Source organism: Amaranthus tricolor, chromosome 1 (assembly GCF_026212465.1).
Source record: "Amaranthus tricolor cultivar Red isolate AtriRed21 chromosome 1, ASM2621246v1, whole genome shotgun sequence".
In the NCBI taxonomy this organism is placed as follows: Eukaryota; Viridiplantae; Streptophyta; class Magnoliopsida; order Caryophyllales; family Amaranthaceae; genus Amaranthus; species Amaranthus tricolor.
In genome coordinates this window covers 561,937-586,113 of record NC_080047.1, presented here as the reverse complement: position 1 = coordinate 586,113, position 24,177 = coordinate 561,937, and the positions used below count along the sequence as shown (strand labels likewise).

The 24,177-nt window shown below is 34.1% G+C and overlaps 2 protein-coding genes and 1 long non-coding RNA gene across 4 annotated transcripts; 2 read left to right on the top strand and 1 right to left on the bottom strand.

Annotated features, from left to right (window-relative positions):
• On the bottom strand, positions 1–8,765 carry LOC130796925 (uncharacterized). Its single transcript, XR_009038772.1, has 3 exons — positions 8,214–8,765; positions 1,680–1,826; positions 1–648 (listed from the first exon to the last, which is right to left on the bottom strand). It is a non-coding gene; the product is annotated as an uncharacterized LOC130796925 (long non-coding RNA).
• Positions 8,766–11,796: 3,031 nt separating this feature from the next.
• Positions 11,797–12,862, top strand: LOC130826187 (uncharacterized). Its single transcript, XM_057691761.1, has 3 exons — positions 11,797–12,001; positions 12,138–12,425; positions 12,531–12,862. Exons 1-3 carry the CDS (start codon positions 11,797–11,799, stop codon positions 12,860–12,862), a joined length of 825 nt encoding a protein of 274 aa, XP_057547744.1.
• A 1,241-nt stretch (positions 12,863–14,103) lies between these two features.
• On the top strand, positions 14,104–23,626 carry LOC130796919 (probable protein S-acyltransferase 23). 2 transcript variants are annotated; one of them, XM_057659355.1, is made up of 13 exons: positions 14,104–14,697; positions 15,348–15,488; positions 15,717–15,829; positions 17,848–17,927; positions 18,848–19,011; positions 19,312–19,450; positions 19,539–19,638; positions 21,535–21,592; positions 21,787–21,864; positions 21,984–22,082; positions 22,474–22,552; positions 22,660–22,808; positions 22,969–23,626. In XM_057659355.1, the coding sequence occupies exons 1-13, from the start codon at positions 14,446–14,448 to the stop codon at positions 23,155–23,157; spliced, it is 1,641 nt and encodes a 546-aa protein (XP_057515338.1). In that variant the 5' UTR covers positions 14,104–14,445; the 3' UTR covers positions 23,158–23,626. The 2 variants fall into 2 exon arrangements, 1 of the variants encoding a protein (XP_057515338.1); XR_009038771.1 differs by having other exon boundaries at positions 14,187–14,697; positions 22,474–22,556; positions 22,969–23,106.
• The last annotated feature ends 551 nt before the right edge of the window (positions 23,627–24,177 follow it).

Here is a 24,177-nt window from a genome sequence, read left to right as displayed (position 1 = left end):
TAGAGTTGTCAAGTAGGTGTTTATGTTATTATTGTTGTAGGTGTTTTGTTATATGTTGTAAATATTTTTGTTATGTGTTATAGGTGTTTAGATTATAGGTTATATGTATTTATGTTATGTGCTGTAGGAGTTTATGTTATGTGTTGTAAGTGTTCAGGTTATTTAATGTAGCAATTTATTTTATGTGTTATAGGAATTTTTATGTCTACTTTAGCATACAAAATACTTACTAAAAATTATAGTAGGTGTTTTGTGAAATGCGTGTGTGTAGTAGGTCCGTAGGTGTTTTAATTAATTGAGTTGGGTGTAATAACCCGATTTATCGTTAACCGAGTAAATAGGGTCATCACGGAGTTTATTTCCCAAACACTTAAATCTCAATTCCAAAACTTGAGTAATGTTTTCACCAGTTCTAAAACATAGCTAAATCAGCTAATTCTCAAACAAAAAATCTAATTAAAATATAATGCAATCATAAAAGTCATTTTAAAAGTCCAATATAACCAACACAACCAAGTCTATTATACATTTATCAAAAACCTAATACAATACTACAACTCGTCACGTACTCAGCTCAATATAACATCTATGTACTCTAAACATCACCGCTAACCCATCCTTCCCGACCGGTTCTGATCTGTAGACAATCTAAAAATGGAAACAATAGGCGGTTAGGTTTAACTGAATGAGAAATAACAATCCAAAACAACAAAACACAAAAATTCAAATTATAGGTTTAAAAGCAACATCAGTTTACTAGATCTATGTGCGCACAGGGAGTCTATTTGAAAAGAACATCCATAGCTCTAAGGCTATGTCACTTTCGGATGAAGCTAATCAATATTTGAATGATAATTCAACTTAAAAATACGGAGTAAGGGATATTTTCCCTCTACTTTGTTAATGACCAGCTCATGAGTCCGATCCACTGACCATATCAATATCAGCATAATCATTCATAACAAATTTGTTTTAAAAATATAAAATTCCCAACTTTAATAAAATAATTTTTAAAACTGTAGCTTGGTCAGACCCTTTAAAAAACTACTACTACTCACCTAAAGACGCTTCAAAAAGTCAAGACCAATTGATTAAAGTTGACTAGAAAGACTCATCAATGTAGTTATATCCTAAAACATGACTATACAATAACGTCCAAGGATGCGTGTGACGCAACTATACTAACACATCTACTAATACGTGAAATTATCCAAGATTCTCTTTCACTAACACATCCATAGTTCTCTCTCTATGTACATATATGTCATTATTCATAACCACAATTAATAGTTCCTAAGTAATCTCCTAATCCATTTTAAGGACACCAAATTAATTATTCAATGCTTCCACTAATATTAAACATTTCCCAACGAAACTCATAATCTCAGTAATTTTCACCATTTCATACTAATAATCAATATCCAAAAATCTTAAACCAACATGTAATCTTCACAAGTCTTCCTCACCAAATTCTACAATCTCAACATTTCTATAAACCAATTCAAACATTCCAAAATTCATCTAATTAAATATAAACAGCATACATATAATAATTCTTGAAGTCTCTCATCATTTCTCATGATTGTAAGGTTCTTGATAATTATTAACAATTAATAGGTGTAATAAGGTTCCAATTGAAGATTGCTATGAGTGAGAAAAGAGGTTATATATGAATGTACCTTAAATTTACAACCCTTAAATCGAAAGTGTGAGAATCAAAAAAACGAATTGCGTTGCTTCCAAAATTTCAGAGGGCAGATGAAGAAGTAGAAATTTCAGGTGAAGAGCAGGGGTCCTCGGTTTTGTTTTCCCTCAACCAAACGAATCTGCGAGCACAAACATCACAAACAATTCAAATGGGAAGTGCATAAATATATCACTGTTTTAATCTTAACAAAAATCAGAAGGGAAGAGGGAGAAGGAAGAGAAATTATGAAATTATAATTTGTAGTTGTTGTCTTTGAAAATTCAAAGAAAAGGGGATCTATGGAATTTTGCTTTCAAAGGGACATCAACAACAATTAGGGAAATTGTTTGCTGTTTTCCATTCCAATAAATCAGACCACAGATTGGTTCGTTGCTGTTTAATTCGACAATTTAGAAGATATGGGTATGGCTGCTGCTTTCAGGTTCGAAAATCAGAGGAGAAAATGGGAGGATTTCTTGGTTGCACAGTATGTCGCAATGAGGAAAGTTTGGGATGATTCTCGATTAAAGTTTTCGAAGGAACACAAATTCTGATTCTTGGGATTTAAAGGAAGATGATGGGGAAGAAGAATTCTGATTTTATATATATATATACATATATATACACATATATATATATATACACATATATATATATATATACACATATATATATATATACACATATATATATATATATATATATATATATATATATATATATATATATACACATATATATATATATATATATATATATACACATATATACACATATATATATATATATATATATATATATATATATATATATATATATATATATATATATATGATCAAATAAGAAGGATTTTAAAATGAGAAGGATGAGAATGATTTTTGTTTTGTTACTATATATACAAAAAAGATACTATGTTATAAATTAAAAACATTTTAATAATTATTTTATAGTTATCTTTTGTATAACATAGTTACTTTTACAATTATATGTTTTTCGCTCAATCGTGACCATAAATTTTTTTTTATTTTAGTGAAATCAAGGATGTAGAGTTCTTCTTATCCTTCTCATTTTCAGCCCTTTTTCATTGGATCCCTCCACTATATATATATATATATGGCAAAACATATATTGAAAAAAAAATAGGGGAAAGTAAGGATGAAGTCAAAGAGTTAAATATTATTTTATTCTCATGCATAAGCCCAATTGTTTTTTCGTTATTTAGTCCACAAATTATTATTTGTTTCACTCATTTATTTTTAGACCCCAAATAATTCTCATTCTAATACTTACTTTAAATTTCTCAATTCTAAAATATTAATTTCTCAAATGTTACATTGGGCTTTGGGAATTGTCTTTCAAAAAGGCGATCTCTTAAGAGACCTACTGTTAAAATAATTATTTTTAAAAAAGAACTTGGACTCCTTAAATGAACATGTTTTATCATTTGACAATTTCATACAAGAGTTGTTGATTATTTCACCATGAATGGTTTCAAAGTGATTAACTAACGATCACTTTAAGATTATAAGTGAGCATTTCAAAACTCCACTTTATGTTCATAATTGATAATTTTAAGATTATAAGTGATATTAAATGATCACTTTAAAATCGTAAATGTACATTGATTCAATCTCATTTGAGAATTTGTAAACACTTTTTATGTTGTCTTATTCTTACACTTTAGGCCCAATTGCAGATTTTCCAATGCAGTTTAACTATTTAAGCCCAAACATTTTGGGCTGAGGTCGGGGACTTAGAGCGTAATGATAACGGGCTGAGGTTGGGTTCGAGATTAGAGATAAGATATCCTACTGGGCTAACTATGCTTTACATCGATTACACTTGGACATTTTATCTTGGTCACATTATAAGCTTCCAAATGAAAAACAGCGCATCTCCTGAGAGACCGTCTTTATAAGAGACGGCTCTCCAGACCCAGGCCTAATAATTAAAAAAAAGAGAAAAATCTAAAAATTGACGCGCCCACATTTGACTCTATTTGGAGTTGGTGTTATTACCTATTGAAGTTGGTGTTATAACCTATTAAAGTTGGTATTATAACCTATTAAAATTGATATTTAGAGTTGGTGTTATAACCTATTAAAATTGGTATTATAACCCATTTGGAGATACCAACTTTAATAGATATATACTATCAACCCTAATAGGTTATAATACCAACTTCAATAAGTTATAACACCAACTTCAAATAGACTTACACAACGCGCGTTTTTCTGGTAGTTGTGTTTTTATTAATAATGGGCTGGCCCATTTGAGACGCATCTTTTATAAAGACGGTCTCAAATAAGAAATTGTGAATGAAAAAGTAAGAAAACTACACAAATTCGGTTTCATGATGAGATCATTTCTAATATAATGATCTAATGTACACTTTCAGTCTTAACTAATCACTTATAACTTTATAATGATCACTTACAATTTTAAAGTAATGATTATAACATTAAAGTGTTCACGTTCTATAGTCTTAAAGTGACCACTAATAACCTTAAATGATCATTTACAGTCTTCAAGTGATCTATTAGAGAAATGAATGAATTATATGGATCCATCTCATGGTGAGATGGTCTCATAAAAGACGGAAAAATTATTATTTATTATCACGAATTGTTAAGAACTTGAGAGAGATTGTCTCTTTGAAAAATCATCTATTTGAAAATAGTCTAAAAGTAAATTAAATTTAATTCATAAAAAAACCTTAAAAATAAAAAAATGCATGCTTATATTTTTATGATGTTACTTATAATTTTATTTCAAAAGCCTTAATTTTCTGTCATCAATCTTATAAAATTTACGCATTTTCTTTCGCAAATATTGTTTGATTTATGTAATTGTTTGTATATTAATAATCCTAAATTTTTTATGGCATATTAAGTAAGTGTTTATGGTATGAAAAGTAAGTCGTCATCATCATCATCATCCTACCCAGTGTATCCCGCTTATAGAAAAACTATGGACATGGTATGGGGAGGGAAGGACGGCGGCAACTCATACCCATAAAGGAGAGCGCGACCAAAGGAGTCTCCCGGCTCGAGAAAGATAATAAGACGTTGGTATCCATAAAAGATAAATTAAATGCATATAATTAAAATAAATAAGTAGAACCGACTACAAAAGAAAACAAAACAAAGTACGAAACTAATAATAAAAGAAACGAGAGAAGCAAGATGGCACGAACACCCAAAGGTTACCTAAGAGGACCAACTACCCCTATCCCTAGTCAGGCCCTCAGAGAGGTTTAACTCATGTAAGTCAACTCTTATTTGCTCATCCCAAGTTCTCCTATGTCTTCCTCGACCCCTCTTACCCTCCTCACCAGAGCGGCGAAAGTCTTTCTTTGTACATGTCCAAATCCCCTCAATCTATTTTCACGCATTTTTCGGAAATAAGGGCTACCCCTAGTTTGTCCCTAAACTCTTTGTTCCTAATTCGATTCATCAATGTGTGCCCACACATCCACCTCAGCATACACATTTCTGTGACTTCCATCTTATGTTAAAAAATCTTCTTTACAGGCCAACATTCGGTCTCATATAGCAGAGCAAGTCTAATTGCCGCCTGGTAGAATTTTTCCTTTTAACTTGCTTAGGAATTTCCTATCACATAGCACCGCGGTGGCTGCTCGCCACTTGAGCCAACCCGCTTGTATACGATGATTTACATCGACATCAATCTCCCCATCCCTTGAATGATCGATCCCAAATACTTGTATTTGGTCTTACTTTTAACAACTGCTTCATCAATGGACACCTCTGGTTCACCTACTGGTGCTGTCCCACTAAAGTCACAGCGCAAATACTCGGTCTTTGTATGACTAATGCGCAACCCTTTACCTTCTAAAGCTCCCCTCCACTCATCCAATTTGTTACTAACCTCCTCTCTAGTTTCTGCTGCTAGCGTTATGTCATCAGCGAATAGCATGCACCACAGTACCGTCTCCCAAATAAATTTAGAAATCTCTTCCATGATGACAGTAAAAATGAAAGGGCTTAGAGTCGATCCCTAGTGTAGTCCAACTTTAACCGGAAAAGACTCTATTATCTCCACCGGTGTTTGATTGTTAGTCGAAACTGTCATACATATCCCGTATAGCCTCAATGTACACTGGGGAAATATCTTTAGCCTTGAGGCTATCCCATATGACACGTCATGGTATGCTATCATATGCTTTCTCCAGGTCAATGAATACCATATGTATATCTTTCTTTTGCTTCCTATATTTCTCCATCAGTCTCCTCAAAACATGAATTGCCTCAATGGTTGACCTTTCTGGTATAAAACCGAATTGGTTCTCTCTAATCACTGTTTCCTGTCTAATTCTCCTCTCTATTACTCTTTCACATAATTTCTTTGTGTGGCTTAGAAGTTTGATACCTCTATAGTTCTCGCATACTTGCGCATAGCTTTTGTTTTTAAACAGAGGTATTAGTGTGCTATTCCTCCATTCTTATGGCATCTTATGTGTCCTCAGAATAATATTAAAGAGGTTAGTCAGCGAACTAATGCCCTCTTCACCTAAACCTCTCCACACCTCAATCGGGATGTTATCTAGCCCGACTGCCTTTGTTCTCCCCATCTTTTTTAGAGCTTCTCTTACTTCTCCTGTGGTAATATCACTCGTTGATCCATATTCCCGTGATCTTTGGACGTTAGAAATTTGATTTTCCGCCTCCTTTGGCCCCCTAGATTCACTGAGTAGCTGAGAGAAATACTGAAGCCACCTGGTTTTAATGTCCTCTTGTCTCAGGAGAACTTGTCCTCCCTTATCCTTGATGTATTTCACTGCTTCTAAGTGTTGCCGTTGCCTGGACCTAGTCTTTGCCAACTTAAAATTTGCTTCTCCTCCTCTTTGGTGTTAAGATTCCGATACAAGTCCTCATAACCATGGTATTTTGCCTCCGTTACCGCTTTCTTTGCCGCCCGTTTCGCTTCTTTATAGCTCACTCTCTTTTCTATCCTATTCTCATATTCCGTGCATGCCATAAGATCCTTAAATCTCTTGTTTTTATCTTTTTTATCTTCTTTTCCACCTCATCGTTCCACCACCACGAGTCTTTGAACACTTTTGGTTTACCCGACGACACTCCCAAGGTCTCTTTTGCCACTGTTCTAATGGTTTTTGCCATGTTCACCCACATTTCATTCGCATCCTCTGACTGACTTGAGAAGCCCAATAAACTTATTTTGCTTGACAAACATATGTCCTTTGAGTCTCCCCCACATGATCTTTCCCCTGGACTCGACCTTCTTCTCTACGATTTTCTTCCTCATCCTAAAAACCAATATTAAAAGCCTGTGTTGGGTGGGCATCTCTGTACCCAACATCACCTTATAGTACAAGCATGAGGGTCGATCTCTCTTGCGCACTAAGAAATAGTCAACTTGGGTTGCATACCCCCCGCTCTTATATGTGATCAAATGCTCCTCTTTCTTTCTAAAGATCGAGTTTGCTATAATCAATTCTTTTGCTAGCGCAAACTCCAACAAATTCTCCCCACTCTCATTCCTTGCCCCCAAACCAAACCTTCCATGTACCGAGTTATAGTTACCTGCATCTCTGCCTATAAGTCCGTTATAGTCCCCTCCTAAGAAAACTTTCTCATCTTCCGGGATAGTTCTCATGAGCTCTTCAAGGTTATCCCAAAACTCGCACTTCACCTGCTCATCGAGCCCAACTTAGGGCCCGTACACACTGACAATGGATATAATCTCTTCCCCCACTACTATCCTAACTAGCATATTCCTGTCATTACACCTCCTTACTTCAACCAATTGCTTTAGAATATCGTTAGACACTAGGATGCCAACCCCGTTATGTCTGCCGTCCATTCCTGCATACCACAGCTTATAACCCTTTATAACCTTTGCCTTTTTCCCCTTCCACCTAGTCTCTTGAACACACACTAAATGAATCCTGTATTTAGAGAGCTTATTGGCCAACTCCAACGACTTGGCTTCTAGGGTACTTATGTTCCAAGACCCCACTCTTAGTTCTAGATTCTGCTTACGTTGCCCCCCGATCCCCTCCTTGGACCTGACCTCAGGTTACCATAAATGCTTCCTATCTCTGTATTCGGCTAACATGGATTAAGGTAAGAGGTTACAATCAGATCACTAACAGAGATCAACAAAAAAAAAAAAGAAACAAGACACAAAAAACACAAAAAAAAAAACACACAGAAAACAAAGATACAGATACAGCGTTTACAGGATGAAAACGATAAAGGAAAATAGGTAAAAACCAGGAAATAACAGATCTAAGGAAAAGGAAACACGAAAAAAAAGGGAAAACTATTTACGAATCCAAAACAATTAGTCATAAATTTGCGAACGATTTACAAAAGGACATATACAAAACACAAAATGAAAAGATGAATCAAAGAACATATTGAAATGGAAGAATTTCGATCATGAAGATTCGAATCAAAGAATTCAAAAATTTCGGTGCAGATTTTCGGTGCAGAATGAGAAGATGAATCAAAGAATTCAAAGAGGAAGATTCGAGTACCTGATGCGGTGCACACTTGAGAGAAATTAGAAGACTGGTACTGCACCTGGTACTGTACTAATACTGGTACTGGCCGCCGGTTCTGGTACTGGCCATCGGAGGATGAACGGTGGTGCACTGTGGGCTTTGGTGTTGAGGATGGTGATCACAAACTCCACACCTGTAAAAAGAGACGGAAGGGAAGGAGGGTGGGGACTGGGGATGGTGACGGATGGGGGGTTTAAGTATCTGATAGAAGCTGTCAGAAGCGTTGGGATAGGAAATACAATGGGTATCCGTTAGAGCCAACGGTTTGAAGCAACAAACAATTTCCAAAGTGTGAAAAATATGAAGAAATTAGTGATCGTGTGTGGGACGATGTTGGTGATGCTAATGGTGGTCACCGTAAATGGACGGCGAAAAGATGTCGGAGGAGTCGAAGGATAGTGCTTATCAAATTTGTAGTAGGTGTTAATAGTGTGAGTGTGGTATGTGTAGTAGACATTTTAATATGTGAAGCAAGAGTTTACCACATGTGAAATTGGTGGATATGATATTCGAAGCAAATGTAAGGTATGGAAAGTACGGGCTTTTAATATGTGAAGTAGCAGTTTTGATATTTGAAGTAGCGTTTGTGGTATGAGGAGTAGATGTTTATAATATTAATATGTAAAGTAAGGAGTTTTTAGAATGTGAAGTTGGTTTTTATGATATGTGAAGTAGGCGATGTGAAGTAGATTTTTATAATATGTGAAGTGTGACTTTTTAGTATGTAAAGTAGGTGCTTATGATATTTATGGTATTTAAGATTTGTAAAGTAGGAGTTTCTAATATGTGAAGTAGGTGATTAATTTATATGTAAAGTACGAGTTTATGATGTGTATCTGGTAGGGGTTTTAGCATGTGAAGTGATGTTCTATGTTATGTAAAATAAGACTTTGAGCTAATTGTATTGTTATTTTCATCGACAATCCAATTTTTATTGTTAAATTCAATCATTAAATTTATCAACAGTTGAAAATGGTTCAATTGAACAAAATATTATCAAATTTAATTACAAATATATTAACCATTAATAAATATAAATACAAATATTTCAACATCAATCAATAATATTATATCTGCATCTTCATTTGTATTGTATTGAATTAATTTTAAGATTTTAAATTATCAAATTCAAGTATCAAATTTTTCATATTTGTTTGATTTTCGTGTTTTGGCTGGATTTAATATAAATTTCATTTAGAAATATCGGAAGAAGGTGTTTTACGACGAGTGAAGAAAATGGTTTTTTTTTATCGAAAAGTGTGCGACAAGTTTGTTTTGTTTAATATTTATAAATGTTAAAATGAATTGGATTTTTTGTGGAATACGTCTTTTAAATATCGTTTCTTACAAAAGTTGCTGATTCAAACAAGATTTAAAATCTAAAGTACTCTTTTAATATGGTTTTTTTACAATTGAAATTTATATCTACTTTTCTAATGTCTGTAATCGAGTTTATTTATATTTAATTTTTTCCAAAAAATATTTTTACAATGAAAATTTTTGAATGATCTTACTAAAAAAATGTAAATGATCTAGGATGTAGGTTGGGCAAAGGCAACCAGTCTCTACCATCATGAGAGCATCTACAATGGGGTTACACATTTTGAAATGGGTAACCAAATGAGTATACTCATGCATTGCCATTACCTTACTCAAATATTGGTATACATATAAAATGGGTACACTATCAATCCTTTAAAAAGTTGGAATTATTCTGAAAAAGTGGAAAAAAAATACAGCAGCAGCTAGCAGGTATACGTTGGGCATGGATTGTGTACATGCTTCTTGCCACATGTCAGCATGATGGAGTTAAAGCATTTACAAGTTGCATTATTGTTAAAATTATCGTTTTTTTGTCAATTTTGATAAAAAATGTAAATAAAAAAAAAAATTTCACCAACGGTCATATTTTTTTACACTTTATAAATTGACCCCAAATTTGTTATATTTTCATCATACCTAAAAATCTCCAAGTTTAATTCTTTTCAATTTTCTCTAATTTTTTTTCTTTTTTAAATTATGGAAAATAATTATTCTTATTATGGAAATAGCCAACAACAACCAAATAATACTAGAAATCCAAATTTTTATCCTAGTCAAAATAACCTACAAAATCCAAACAACCTATAAAATTCAAACAACCCACAAAATCCTAATAATTTTCAAAATTTTAACTCTATTACTCCACAATTTGATCCAAAATTTTTAAATACTCCTGAATTTCATTACATGATGCGTTTATATTTTTCACAAAATCCAAACATCTCAAACATGATGATGCAACCACCTCAAACTACTTCTAATATTGGATATCAACAACCAGCACAAATTCATTCTCAAAACCTTGACCAATCTCCTGCAACTCCAGAAGCACATGGGAGTAGCAACAAACAACAAATCGAAGAACTTTATCCTACTCAACAACTCGGTGACAATGACTTTGGCAGTACACAACGAAAAGGAAAAGAAAAGGCGAAAAAGACAACAAAGATAGGTGGTCCTCTAAGGAAGATTTATGTGTTGTTTCAGGTGTTCTTAATTGTGGAGGTGATATATTAATAGGCACTGATCAAAAGAAGGCGGAATTATGGAGGAAGATCTTTGCAATTTATGATGAAGAGGCCTCAAAAAGACCTCATATTATTCACAATAGAACTCCTAAAGCTATAAAAAATCGATGGACTCAAATCAATACCGATGTTACATTGTGGATATCACAATTAGTAGAAGTGGAGCGAAGGAAAGCTAGTGGTGCGGGTATCAACGACGTGGAGAAGGACACATTATGCCTCTACACACAAGCCTGTGGTAGCAATTTTGCATTTCAACACTGTGTGGCTGACTTGAGTGAATTTTGCACAAGATGGAGACCCGGTCGAGATTCGACAAATGTCAGTGTTGGTAGCTCTAAAAGGGCAAGTGATGAAGCTGAATTGCCAAGGCCTGATGGAGTGAAGAAGTTGAAAGGAAAAGGGAAAACGAATGGAGTTTTCTCATCCTCAGATGTGGATATGATGAATACTGCCATGAGTAAGCTTGATCGTCGTAAAGAATTGGTTCAGGAACAAATTGATGAATTGATGCAATATCAAAAGGAACAACATCAATAAAGGTTATAGTTCCTAAAGCAACAACAAGAACAAACGTTGAGTTTCCAAACTTATAAATTACTCTCTCGAAAGGAAATGGAAAATATGATGCTTACGGATGAAGAGATTGCATATCTTGAGGAGCTTAAAACTAAGTTTTTCGCCCCTAAGAGAATTTAATAATTTTCAGTTATCTGTTTTCTCTTTAATTTCTATTTTATGTATTTTTACGTTGCTTTATTTTGTATCTTGTAATTTGTAATCGTTATTGATTTAATGAATTGAAATTTAATTTGTTGTTATCTTATCTTATCTTCCGAAACTTTATCTTACAATCTTATCTTATCTTCTGAAACTTTATCCTACAACATTATCTCAAAGCATCTATATATATAAAACTTATTAAGAGCTAATTTTTCACAACATCAATTACCACATCTCCTAACCCTTTCAATAAAAAAAAAATAATGAATACCAATTACACTTCTTCAAGTTCTTCAAGATCTTCTATTTCTTCAGGTGATGATAATTACTTTAACAATGCAATTACCAATATAATACTTATGAGTTATGAACCAAAGTATGGAAGAACAAGAACATCACATATTCAACAAATTATCTGTACACGTATTGAATCCATATCTAGAGCACCACCTACTCAAAGAAAAAAAGGCAATTCCTACATCGAAAACGTGGTGAAGCCGAGGAGAGACTCATGAATGACTACTTTATTAAGCGCCACTATATCCGGAAGCTATGTTTTGACGTAGATTTCGCATGAGTCGACCCTTATTCCTTCGAATTGTAGGAGGTGTTACAAACACGGATCCATTCTTTCAACAATGTCCAAATGCACTCGGAGAATTAGGTGCTTCTCCAATCCAAAAATGTACGGATGCATTGAGGATGCTAGTATATGGAACATGTGCAGACGCGGTGGACGAGTACATAAAGATTGGAGAAAGCACAACAAGAAATTGCCTTCTCTATTTTGTCCAAGCAATTAGACAAACGTACACAGAAGTGTACTTGAGGAGGCCAACTGTCACTGATTTACAACGACTACTTTACGATGGACAACGAAGGGGTTTTCCAGGCATGTTGGGCAGTATAGGTTGCATGCATTGGGAATGAAAGAATTGTCTAAGAGGATGGAGAGGGCTATATTAAAGAAGAAGCAAGCATGCAACAATTATCTTAGAAGCTGTGGCCTTAGGTGACTTGTGGTTTTGGCATGCATTTTTTGGCACACCTGGGACTTGCAATGATATTAATGTGTTAAGAAAGTCTCTAGTTTTTGATGATATCTATCAAGGAATAGCTCCTAAGGTAACTTATAATGTTAATGGGAACACATATAATAAGGGTTATTACCTTACAGATAGAATATACCCTAAATGGGCAGTTTTTATCCCCGCAATTCGACTACCACTAAACCAAAAAGATGCGTTGTTCATGAGACGCCAAGAGTCAGTAAGAAAAGATGTTGAACGTGCCTTTGGGGTTTTACAAGCACGATTTACAATCATATAGAGACCATCTCTTGTGTGGGATCAAAATCTAATGTGGGAGATAATGATGGCATGTATCATTCTTCACAATATGATTCTTGACGACGAACGTGATATATACCAAAATTATAAGGATACGACTAAATTTGAACATGATAATACTCAATATATTGCAGAATCATCTTCGCAGCCGCGCAATACAACATACCAAGTTCGAGCGGATAGATATAATAATCTAACGTTAAAGCAATATATGCATAGAAGAGAAGAAACTTGGGATAGACAAGTTCATAATGCCTTGCAAAGAGACTTAGTAGAGCATGTATGGGAAAATTGTCAAGGCTGGTACGACGAAGCATAAAAAAATAATACGAAGTGAAAGTACTAATTGTATCATATTTCATTTTATGTACTATTTTCTCTTTGAAGTATAATTATTAATCATTCAAATGTTAGAATATGGTATTTTTTTTTATTATAATTCTTTTTTACATAACTTTTTAATCGCTACATAAATTATCGTATTTATTTAATTTTTAAAATAAAATTAATTTAATAGTTGCATAAATTATCTTTTTTTTACTTATACTCAAAATTTATGTATATCATTAAAAATAAAAGCATAAATAATGAATATGTGATTACGAGAGAGAAAATAAGGGTGGACCATAATATATAGTGTTTGGAAAGCATTTGGGTAACCCACCATTGCAAAGAAGTTATTAAAATATGATAATGTAATTGAAAAAAATTAGTGAAAAATAATGTGCCGAAAAGATAGAAAAAGAAAGAAATATAGAAAGGTATATTGGTATCTGAAGTACTATATTCTCACCTATGGCTACAAATATTTGTAAATTAATATTATAGCATGCATCAAGAATTTTAAAGATAAATTGTCATTTTGACATTAAATATTTACTAATTACTAATTTTACTTCTTTAGATTTGTCTAATTAAGCTTAACGTTTTTTTTTTTTTTGCCAAATTCCAAACTAACTCATGTATACGTAGAAGAAACTATTAATCAAGACGAGTATTAATGTCATCTCATTATGTGATTTATGGTGTATGCCAATTGAACACTAAGTTAAATCAAGTTTTGATTAACAAGTCAAATCTACACTCGTATTAGTACATGATTGGGTTCTTAGTTATACTTTATATCAAATTTGTATAAGACTTTCTCCTGGTTCGATCTCAAGTCATTTCCAATATTTTTTTTTTAGAGAATTTGACTCAAATTGGGTTCATTTGTCACATTTTTGGGTTAATGCTTTCATAATCCACATTTTACAGCCGAACAAAGTATTGATAATTCTTTCCAAAAAAATATTTTAAATAAAAAATAATCGTAGTTACTCACTAAACAAGATCACCAACTCCATCATTTTGGCTGCACTTCTTCTCCTTCTTCTTACCGACAAAATCCCATTTTGTGGGTGATTGAATTTGGGCGCCATTTCATATAATCCCCAACAAATCAATCCAAACCCATTAAAACCCAGAAATCGAAACCCCCTAAAAATCTAATTTTTTCTTATGCTTTATTAAAAGATAATAAAACCCAAATCTAATGTGACCCAAATCAAAAGAAAAGTCAAAATGGCATCATCAGAAATCGAAGTTGTTCCAGATTCTACTCCACAAAACCACAACAATCATCAACAACAACAACAGCAAAAGATTGTTATAACTGATGTTTTTACTGCTTCAGTTTATGGGGACTTGCAAAAGTTAAGGAAATTTGTTGAAGAAGATGGAGCTTCTCTTTCTGGCCCTGATTCTAATGGTTATTATGCTTTACAATGGGCTTCTCTCAATAATTTTCCCCATATCGTTCAGTATATAATTGAGGTAGTTTCCGCCTCCCCTCTTTTTGTCAAAGATTCAATTTTTAGATTGAAGATGAAATAGTTTAAAAGTTCTGTTTAGTGAAACATAATTTGCCTTTTGAATTCGCTTAAAATAGTTAAAATAAACTAAAACCGATCATATTTCGGTTTTTTTGATTCCGATTTGCGAGGCGATTAGCGTTGTGACACTGGTTCTGTTTATTGAAAGAGGAACGAATGATATGGTTTTAGTAAGATTTTGCATTTAGTTGATTAGTAATTTTTTTTTAATTTGAGAAGGAAAATGTAAGTTTTATTCAAATTTACCGCCTTTTTTGGATGTTTGTTTGTCTAAAAGGGTTATCAAAGATGTTGCTTAATTTTGATAACCTTGCATATGTCATTTCATGCCTTTGTTTGTGTAAATTACAAGTTGATTCTATAGTTGATTGTGATTTTTATGGTGCTATTCTGTGATATGTCTTGATGGGTTAAGTTTATTGCTATATAAATTAATGCCAAATTTTCAAGGTTGTTTATAGTGAGTTACAATGGGAGTTTTTTTTGGCAATATAATTAGAAATGAGGTGGTTGAATTACTTTTTTTTGATTGGAAATGGTGTGCCTTTTGGTAATCTGATTCATGCTTTTTTTCTTTGGAATTGGTTGAAGCACGGCGGTGATGTGAATGCCACGGACCTTAGCCAGCAGACTGCGTTGCATTGGGCTGCCGTGAGAGGTTCCATTGCAGTTGCTGACCTATTGTTGCAGAATGGAGCTCGGGTTGAGGCTGCAGATGCTAATGGGTATAGGGTAATTGGTTTTATGAATTGAATATTGCTTATATTCTTGTAACATTGAATAGTGCCCTATGACTAGGGTTTTTCATCTTGGTTTCTATATGCTTTTTGTTGTTTGTAAAGATTTGGTAACCTCGGAAACTTATTGCAATAAAATATGCTGGCTTAAGTTTTGCTGGATTATGAATCATTAGTTCCACTCCTTTGAGCCTTACTTTATGAAGGTTTCTGCATTTCACAGGCAGTTCATGTTGCTGCTCAATATGGACAAGCAGCCTTCTTAAACCACATCATTTCAAAATACAATGCTGATTTTGATGCACCTGATAACGATGGAAGGAGCCCACTGCATTGGTAAGCTTGAGGCACATATTTGGGAGTATATTTAACATAATATGTCAATGCACAACATTTTCCATTTTCTGTGTCTTTACTTAATGTGTATGACATCATTAGGACCACTGCATATCAGGCATGACTGTACATGATCGTTGCAAATGCATGTAATATTTTAATGTATGGTTTGGCTTTATTGTTTGGGGGATGTTGGTAGCCTGGTACCAGATGTCAAAGCTGATGAATATTTAATTCTGTAGAGACTTGTCATAATACACACAAACATACCCAATGTTAACTCATAACTTGTACCGGCTTGGCGACTACTGTCAGCTTTGGAAATTTTTGATCTCTTGGAAGTTGTCTCCTATACAGTATGTCTTACCCTTCTGTTTCATCTCTTTGTGGCTGATATTGTAACACCCCGGCCCCTCGGACCGCTGGTGACTACTATTGGAGACTGTAGACTAGCCCCACAAACCAACACAAGTCTTTCCAGCGCACTTTGGCCTCACTCGTGTGCACCCAGGAAAACTTCCCAGGAGGTCACCCATCCTAAGATTGTTCTCCAAACTGTGGAGTTCTTAGCAAATGGGTTCCCTAGAAAAGAAGATGCACCTTGTTGATATGAGTAGTCTATCAATCCTTTTTTCAAGCTAAATCTGGGATATTACAGATATAGTCTATACTCTCTAGTTTGGTTATTGATCAAGAAGATCCGATATGTGCACCTTCTAATATCATTATCAGTTGCCTTAAGACTTGGGTCGAGCTGGGGTTAGATGCATGTAATTGTATCCATAGGCCATAAACTTGCCTGGGACACTTTTCCCTTGTCTGTAACTATCAAAGAGACTATTTTATTGTCTCTTTGATGGGGAAAATCTTGACAGAATCTAAAAGAAGTAAGTAGGCATCTGGTTTCGTTCATTGGATGTCAAAGTTGTTATTTCTTTCTAAATTCTCTTACGCATTGTTGGAAACAGATGAAAGCTCCAAAATCTGTGCATACTGTGCATTGCCGTTATAATCTCAGAACTTGAAGTTATTTTGAGGAAATACTAGATTAATGGCTGTATCTTTTTAGATTATTGAATTTAAAACAAAGATCAATCATGTCAACATTCTTCTTTGAGCATCCTTTTCCTTTATTCTTATGGATGAACCTCTTGGCTCTCGATGCTTTGCTGATTAACTCTTAGGACAGATGACCAATGTAAGCCTTACTGTTGTTTTTTGGATACTTGTTAGGTTATTTTCTGGAATAAATGAAATTTCTCCTTTACTCGCATTCAATATTGTGCATCTTTCATATGTGATGACCAAAATGTACAACTTAAACCTTGAACTGCTGAATTGTACCTATACATAGTTGATGATTATGAGACGTGAATTTGCAGAGATGACCAAAGCGAAAGGGGTGAAGGGGGTGTGGAGTAGTTTTATCACTTGTCAGACCTGAATACATCTCATAGTCTCTTTCTTGAGATTTTTGTATTGGTTCGTATTGGGTGTTATTTTCCCTATGTGATTTTGTAGATAGTCATGCATGGTTTTTTAGTTTTCAGGCATAGTTGTTTCATTTCTACTTTTTAGCCTTCTTTCATTGGTTGAGCCTGAGTTTGAGGTAAAGATGATAGTTTCCCTTACCTCTCCTTTTAAATATGCAAGAAGCCAAGAACCCTAATTAAAATTTTATATTTCTGTTAGTCTGTTGTCTGCTATGTTAAGTGGGGGCCTGTTGCTTCTGTGTTTTTACGTAGCCATCCACCTACCATTAAGCTATTGTTCTGTTCCCGTTGTGCTGAATTTCCGTCTACTTTTATATTATTTTAGTACAGATGCTCAAGCTGGCAATTTAATGGTGCTTATTTGCTCTAGCTTCTAAATATCTCTCAGTTGACATGATTTGATTTTCTTGTAATGATTGTAATTTCTCCTTTGTCTCCTTATGATAATTGGAATAATGTTTTACATTTTTCTTTAATTTTCCTTCACGTCAAAATTAGTGATATGATAAGTCGTTCCCTTACCAGGGCTGCTTATAAAGGATTTGCAGATACAATCAGATTACTACTATTTAGAGATGCTAATCAGGCAAGGCAAGATAAAGAAGGTATGTTATTGATAATCTGCTTTTATTTTCTTCATGTCACCATATTTTTGCTTTACTGAACTTGTTCATGATGAAGTGAACTTATTTGTACTGATTTGTTTTTCTATTCATAGTTATATATTTCAACTTTACAGAAGGGAGTTTATTTTTACTCAATTAAACTTCACTTACTAATATTGTAATGAGGTGATTAGAATGGGGTTGTAATGTCTTCTTTCCTTTAACTTGTATCAGTGGAGCTACTTTTCGAAGCTGTTTTCATCACAACATTTAAGAAGTGATTGTCTCATAGAGAGAATTCTTTGTTTACAGTTCGCATATGTAAATTAGCTCTTTACCTCGTGTACGTATTTGTGGCCCTTCAAGCATTAGTGTGGTTGTGTATGTGCCATTAAAATTCTATGAGTATTGAAGAGGATTATTTAGCTGCAAAACTTTGTTTCAACTGCTTTTTTGATAATTGCTGCCTCGGGAGATATATTCTGCATGATTTAAATCCTTATAAACCCTAGAATCATTGGCTTGTTTTTAGAGATGTGTCGTTGAATATGTATAAAACAAGTTATGCAACCTTTGGAACCATTCTACTTTATTGCTTTTTTCCTCTATGGTTCTATGGTTGACTTTCCTTTGTTTTCTTATGTATGCAAACCTTTTTTTTTTTTTTTTTTTTTTTTTTGCCTAAGAATAGATATCCCAATGAAAAAGATTTACTTCTTTGGACTTTTTATATATTTATTCATAAACAAAACTATTTGGACGACCATTGGAACATGTAGCCGACTTCAATCTTTTGGGATTAAGTCTTTGGCATTATTGTTGTTTATTTATATGCTCTGTGTTTCTTTTTTTTTTTTTTGGTTGCATTATTATGATGTTTACTATGGCCAACTTCATTATCCTAGCTGTTGTGTTGTTAGGATGCACACCTTTGCATTGGGCTGTTCTAAGAGGACATGTTGAGGCATGCAGTATACTCGTGCACGCTGGCACAAAACAAGAATTGACGGTGAAGGATAAAGCTGGATTTACGCCAATTCAGCTGGCATATGATAAAGGTCATCGGCGTGTCGCCCTTTTGCTTGTACGTAATAACAGGGATAAAATGGATTCTGGCCTTATTTATAGATCTAATACTTTTGTCTCACTGTTGCTTTTTTCCTCTCCCCCTCTTTCTTTGCTTTCTATTATAATCTTCTAGCAAACCTGTATATGTTGGCATGCTCTATGATCGGTAACTTTCTGAAAATGCAAACGCTGAAAAAGGAAAGGGTTTAGATTTTAGAATGCTGTGGTTTTCATTTTCATCATTTTCTGATGACTACTGTTAAAGTATAAATGACTGTTTTGTTAATGTAATGATGCTTATGTTGTTTGCATTCAGTCTAATATTCAGCGGTCACATAATAAGCGTCTCAAGGGCACATATTGCGCTGGGAAGATATTTGGTGTTGGCTACGCCCCATTCTTGTTTTGCACCATTTTCAGTCTCATGATCCTTTTCATAAACTCCGTCCTTTTAGGTGGGTGTGATCCGTCTTTCTTCCAGCGCCGGTTTAGTTCATGATGATTCATTGCTTATGATGACTGACTGTTTATAACTTATGCTAGCTCCAAGTCTTGCCAAGGTAACTGCTGGTGTTGCTCTTTGGGGTTGGACTGCTGTATCTCTGTGTGTTGGTGCATTGATAATGTTTTATCGTTGTAGCAGGTATCTTTCTTCTCCTTAAAACACTTGGCTTAATAAATCCTACTCTTAATCTAACTTATTCCCCAAGTTTTCCCTAACATGGCAATTACCTATTTTACCCTTTCGTAAACTAAGTATCCACAATATCAGTTTATTGCAGGCTCCTAGGCAGGATAAGTTGGATTCCGTAAATGAAGCGTGAGACAAATAGATTTAGAATAGGGGAGTGATACCATTATATAATTCTTCTCAACACTTGGGACTTGGAAGTATAGAACTTGCATAAGAGTTGGGTATTGCTAATGAGGCTTGTCTAAAGCGGTCTTACATTTTGAATCGAAATTCTTAATGAGAAGTCATAGCAGCTCCAGCTTATTTAGATATCTGGGGTTAGTAGCTTAGAAATATTTTTATTCTGACAATTGTGACATGATCAGAAGATCCAGATTAATTTCTTTTTATCGAACACACTTGAAGACAGTTCAAGTTTGGGTGAAGTGTCTGTAGAAACTTTTTGCTGTTCTAGTTAATAGATGTTTATGACTTAATTCTAGTTGGAGTATTAAGCAAGCTCTGGCGAAAATACTGGGTAACGTTTGCCTATTTTACTCCTTTATCGTGGGACCCAAATTTGACCCTCACAGTGCGGGGACGCTTTGTGCACCAGGCTGCCCTTGTATGAAGAGTACATGATTTGATTTTCTTGTGGAATGTTTGCTTAGCTTGATAATTGAAAGTCTTCAAGAATCAATCTAGCAACTACTTTTTTTAAACTTGGAATTTGGATTATTTATTTACATCCTTATTGCTTTCTTTTCGTTGACCTTGACATGGGGCACTATTTCATTTCTTAAATGCTATCTTTGTTATTGTCTGTGTGGATGAGAGAAAGCCTTAAACTTGTATATAATCATGTTCTGATTAATTCTTGTTCTGCCCTATTAAGTTAGGGTAGCTATTGTTTGTGATGATAAAGCGTCACTATTGGGACCCCATATTTGTATATGGTGAAGACCTGGTTGATTGCAATAACTATTGGCCATATAGAATTGTTAACGTAATAGAGCTTTTTCTTAATTTGCACAACTCTTTGACCTTCTATTTTTCCTTTAAGTTACACATTTCATGAGACAAGAAGAGTCGAGTAAAGGAGGATTTTTGTAGTGGTAAATCTGAATCTACTCAAGCTTCTAGTTAGGAGGCTGTAGGTAATCACGTGGTTTTGCTTCTGTTCAGGGATCAATGACAGAATGTCATCAGGGTTATGATTTTCTTACATTGTAGTAGACCCCACCGCTCTGGACATTTACTGTCTTTAGCAGATTTGTTTGCTGTTTAAGTTTGAGACAAGCAATGTTACAGAGAACAAGATTTAAATATTACGAAGGTGTTTCTACTGTGGTTGGAGTTGCGTTATCAATGTTTGTGATCATTGTCCTTTAAGGTGTTTTCTTGAAGAAAAGGCTTTCTACAAAAGTTAGGTTTCTGTTATGTTTGTTGCACAAGCTAAGAACTATTTGTATTGAATAACAACAATCCGTAATATTACAAATGGATCTTGCTGATGGCAACCACTAATGGAGCCAAATAAACAACAGGGTCATTTGTCCCCACTTAAATTTTAAAAATTAAGCTTTTTGCTTGTTAAATTTGATAAATATGCCAAGTTTACTAACGAAAAATGCAAAATGACCGAATCATTTCTAACAATTGTTATTTGACCCCTCTTAACAAATTTTCTGAATCTGCAATTGACAAGTACTTGCAAATGGGAGCTTGCCTTTGTTAGCTGTATCAAGAAGAATAGATTTGAATTGTATTTCAAATATATCTTTATATGTATTATGCTATATGATTAATATATACTTGTTATACTCGAGCTGTAATTTGGTGTTGATTCTTTGTTTTTTGTTACAGTAAAGATCCTGGCTTCATCCAAAAATCCGATCATTCTGGTGATCAGAGGGAAGCACAGGTATTGTACTACTTTATTTTTTACAATACTAAAAAGATAGTATTCTGCTTATAGCTAATATAAATTAGCTATGAATATGAGGATCAAGTCCTTTCGAGAAACTCTAAAACTTCTGCATATGTTAGACTCTGAAATTTTTACAGTACTTAAGTTGCGTAGCATTCTGACAACCATTTTTTTGACGGAGTGTTCAGGATCCTTTATTAAATCTCAATATGAATGATAACTCTGTTTGGACTGGAAATTGGTCTCAGCTTTGTCCAACATGCAAGGTATACTTTAGCATTCCGAATATATACATTGAAGATCGTTTTACGTTGATTTTATTCCTTTTTGTTGGTATTTTTGTAAAGTTTATTCCGATATTTTCATGTCTTATTTAATTTAACAGATTATCAGACCACTTCGCTCGAAGCATTGCCCAACATGCAAACGCTGCATTGAACAATTCGACCATCATTGCCCATGGATTTCAAATTGTGTGGGGAAGGTCAGTAGATGCTACTTTCTCCTTTTTAAAAAAGTTAAACATCATAGCCCATAGGCATCATTTTGACTTATTAGACACTTATCTTCTCTTTACCATGATATTTAAGAAAAATTGAATAAAATAAACTTTTTTTTAAAATACCCAAAATAAGCTGGAAAAATTTTAATTTCTAAAATAAGTGTCTTTTTGTCTGAGCCTAAGGGCATGGTTTGTTCGCTGTTATTAACAAAGAACAAGAGAAGAAAATTTACCACAACTTTGTTCATTGTTACGTTTTAAGGGACAAAAAAAATAACAAATAGTATGTTCACTGTTATGAACAATGAACAAAAAAAGAAAATGTCATAACGTTGCACATTCCCTCACGATGATTTGCTATTTTGTGTTACAGAGGAACAAATGGGATTTCTTTATTTTTCTGTGCCTTGGAACAGCAACATCATCTATCAGTGGAGTGATAGCTGTTTTAAGTATGTGAGTTACGGATACGACGAACTTTTATTGGTCTTCTGTAATACTACATCATAGTATAACCGCATTCCTTCAAACCGGATCACTAATTTCTGCTAAAATACAGGGATTTGGACCGCAGTACCTGCAATTCCAACTAGCGAAACATGGATGCATTATGTGGTAGTTCATCATCCCGGCTTTATTGTCTTTCTGGTGATGGATTTGCTGATATTCATCTCTGCCACAACTCTGTTTGTTGCGCAGACAAGTCAGGTATGGTGAAGGCATACATTTCTTATTTGTTTTAGTTGTGATTGTACTCGGATAGCTCTTACATGAACTTAACCTTGTTTATTGACCCGTCTTTCTTGATACAATATTTGTAGTCTCAATATATCATCTATTCAAAAATATATTTTCCTCCCTTACGCAGATAGCTCGGAATATTACCACAAATGAATTGGCAAATTCCTCTCGGTACTCATATCTAAGTGGTCCAGATGGGAAGTTCCGTAATCCTTACAACCACGGATGCAGAAAGAACTGCGGCGATTTTCTTATACAAGGCTACGCAGATGATAATGAGAAGACATGGCTTCCATTGCAGGCAGTTACCGGTTGACACAGTTAATGTCGAGTATCAAAAGAAGAGCTATTACCGCTTCACTAAGAAGTATTTGTTCGGCTGCAGTACACCATTCTTGCCACACTAAAAATGTTCACTTACAGGATGTTGCTGCATAATTATCTCCTGTAAATTTGTGAGACTCAATTGCTTTGTTATCCTGTTTGTGAAATTAGTCAAATTGTTGATTCATTGTACAGTTGATTATAAATTGGCATATCAGATTCAGATGGCACACAATTTGATTCTGCAGCATCTTTTTGGATTTCGGACAAGGGAGAGATGGTACAGCAAGGAAAAAAACAGATGGAATGCAGATTTTTCATTGCATAATTTGTATTACACTTTTGCCAGACCAAGACAATATGTTCTTTTCTAAACAATGCCAATATGTTCAACATATTCCATGTGCTAATAGAAAAAATCTTTTAACCCACATAGCAAAAACTATGGGGTGTTTGGCAAATGACTATTAGCAGGTAACTGATAACTAATTATAGTGGTTGATTTGATTAATTGATTTTTAACCCGTTACTCTGAACAGCTTGTTTAAAAAAGCTTATTTATAACAATAAATTGTTTTAACCAGCTGATTTACGAAACATCTAACATCTCATATATCAAGTATGTTTGTGTCTCTATAGCTCAACTGAACCAAACAACATGCTATTTAATACGATGCTAAGCAATTTTTCGTAAAACAAGGTGAAATCTAGGCAGAGTCTACCTAAGTCTCGTTTAATTTAAAATTCTATTATGTTGAATTGTGTAACATAAAACTCAAAAAATGGAAGAAAAATTGGGAATTTTTGAAAAAGCTGAGCGAAAAAAATAAAAAAATGAATTGAATAATCGAAAATTCAAACTATTCCAAAAACTGAGCGTGAAACTTCCAGACCTAAGGTTTGGGGCTGTTCGCAGTTACTAACTGTGAACAGGTCAAAAAAGACAAAATAGCTGTTCGCAGTTACTAACTGCGAACAGCAAAAAGACAAAATAGCTGTTCGCAGTTACACG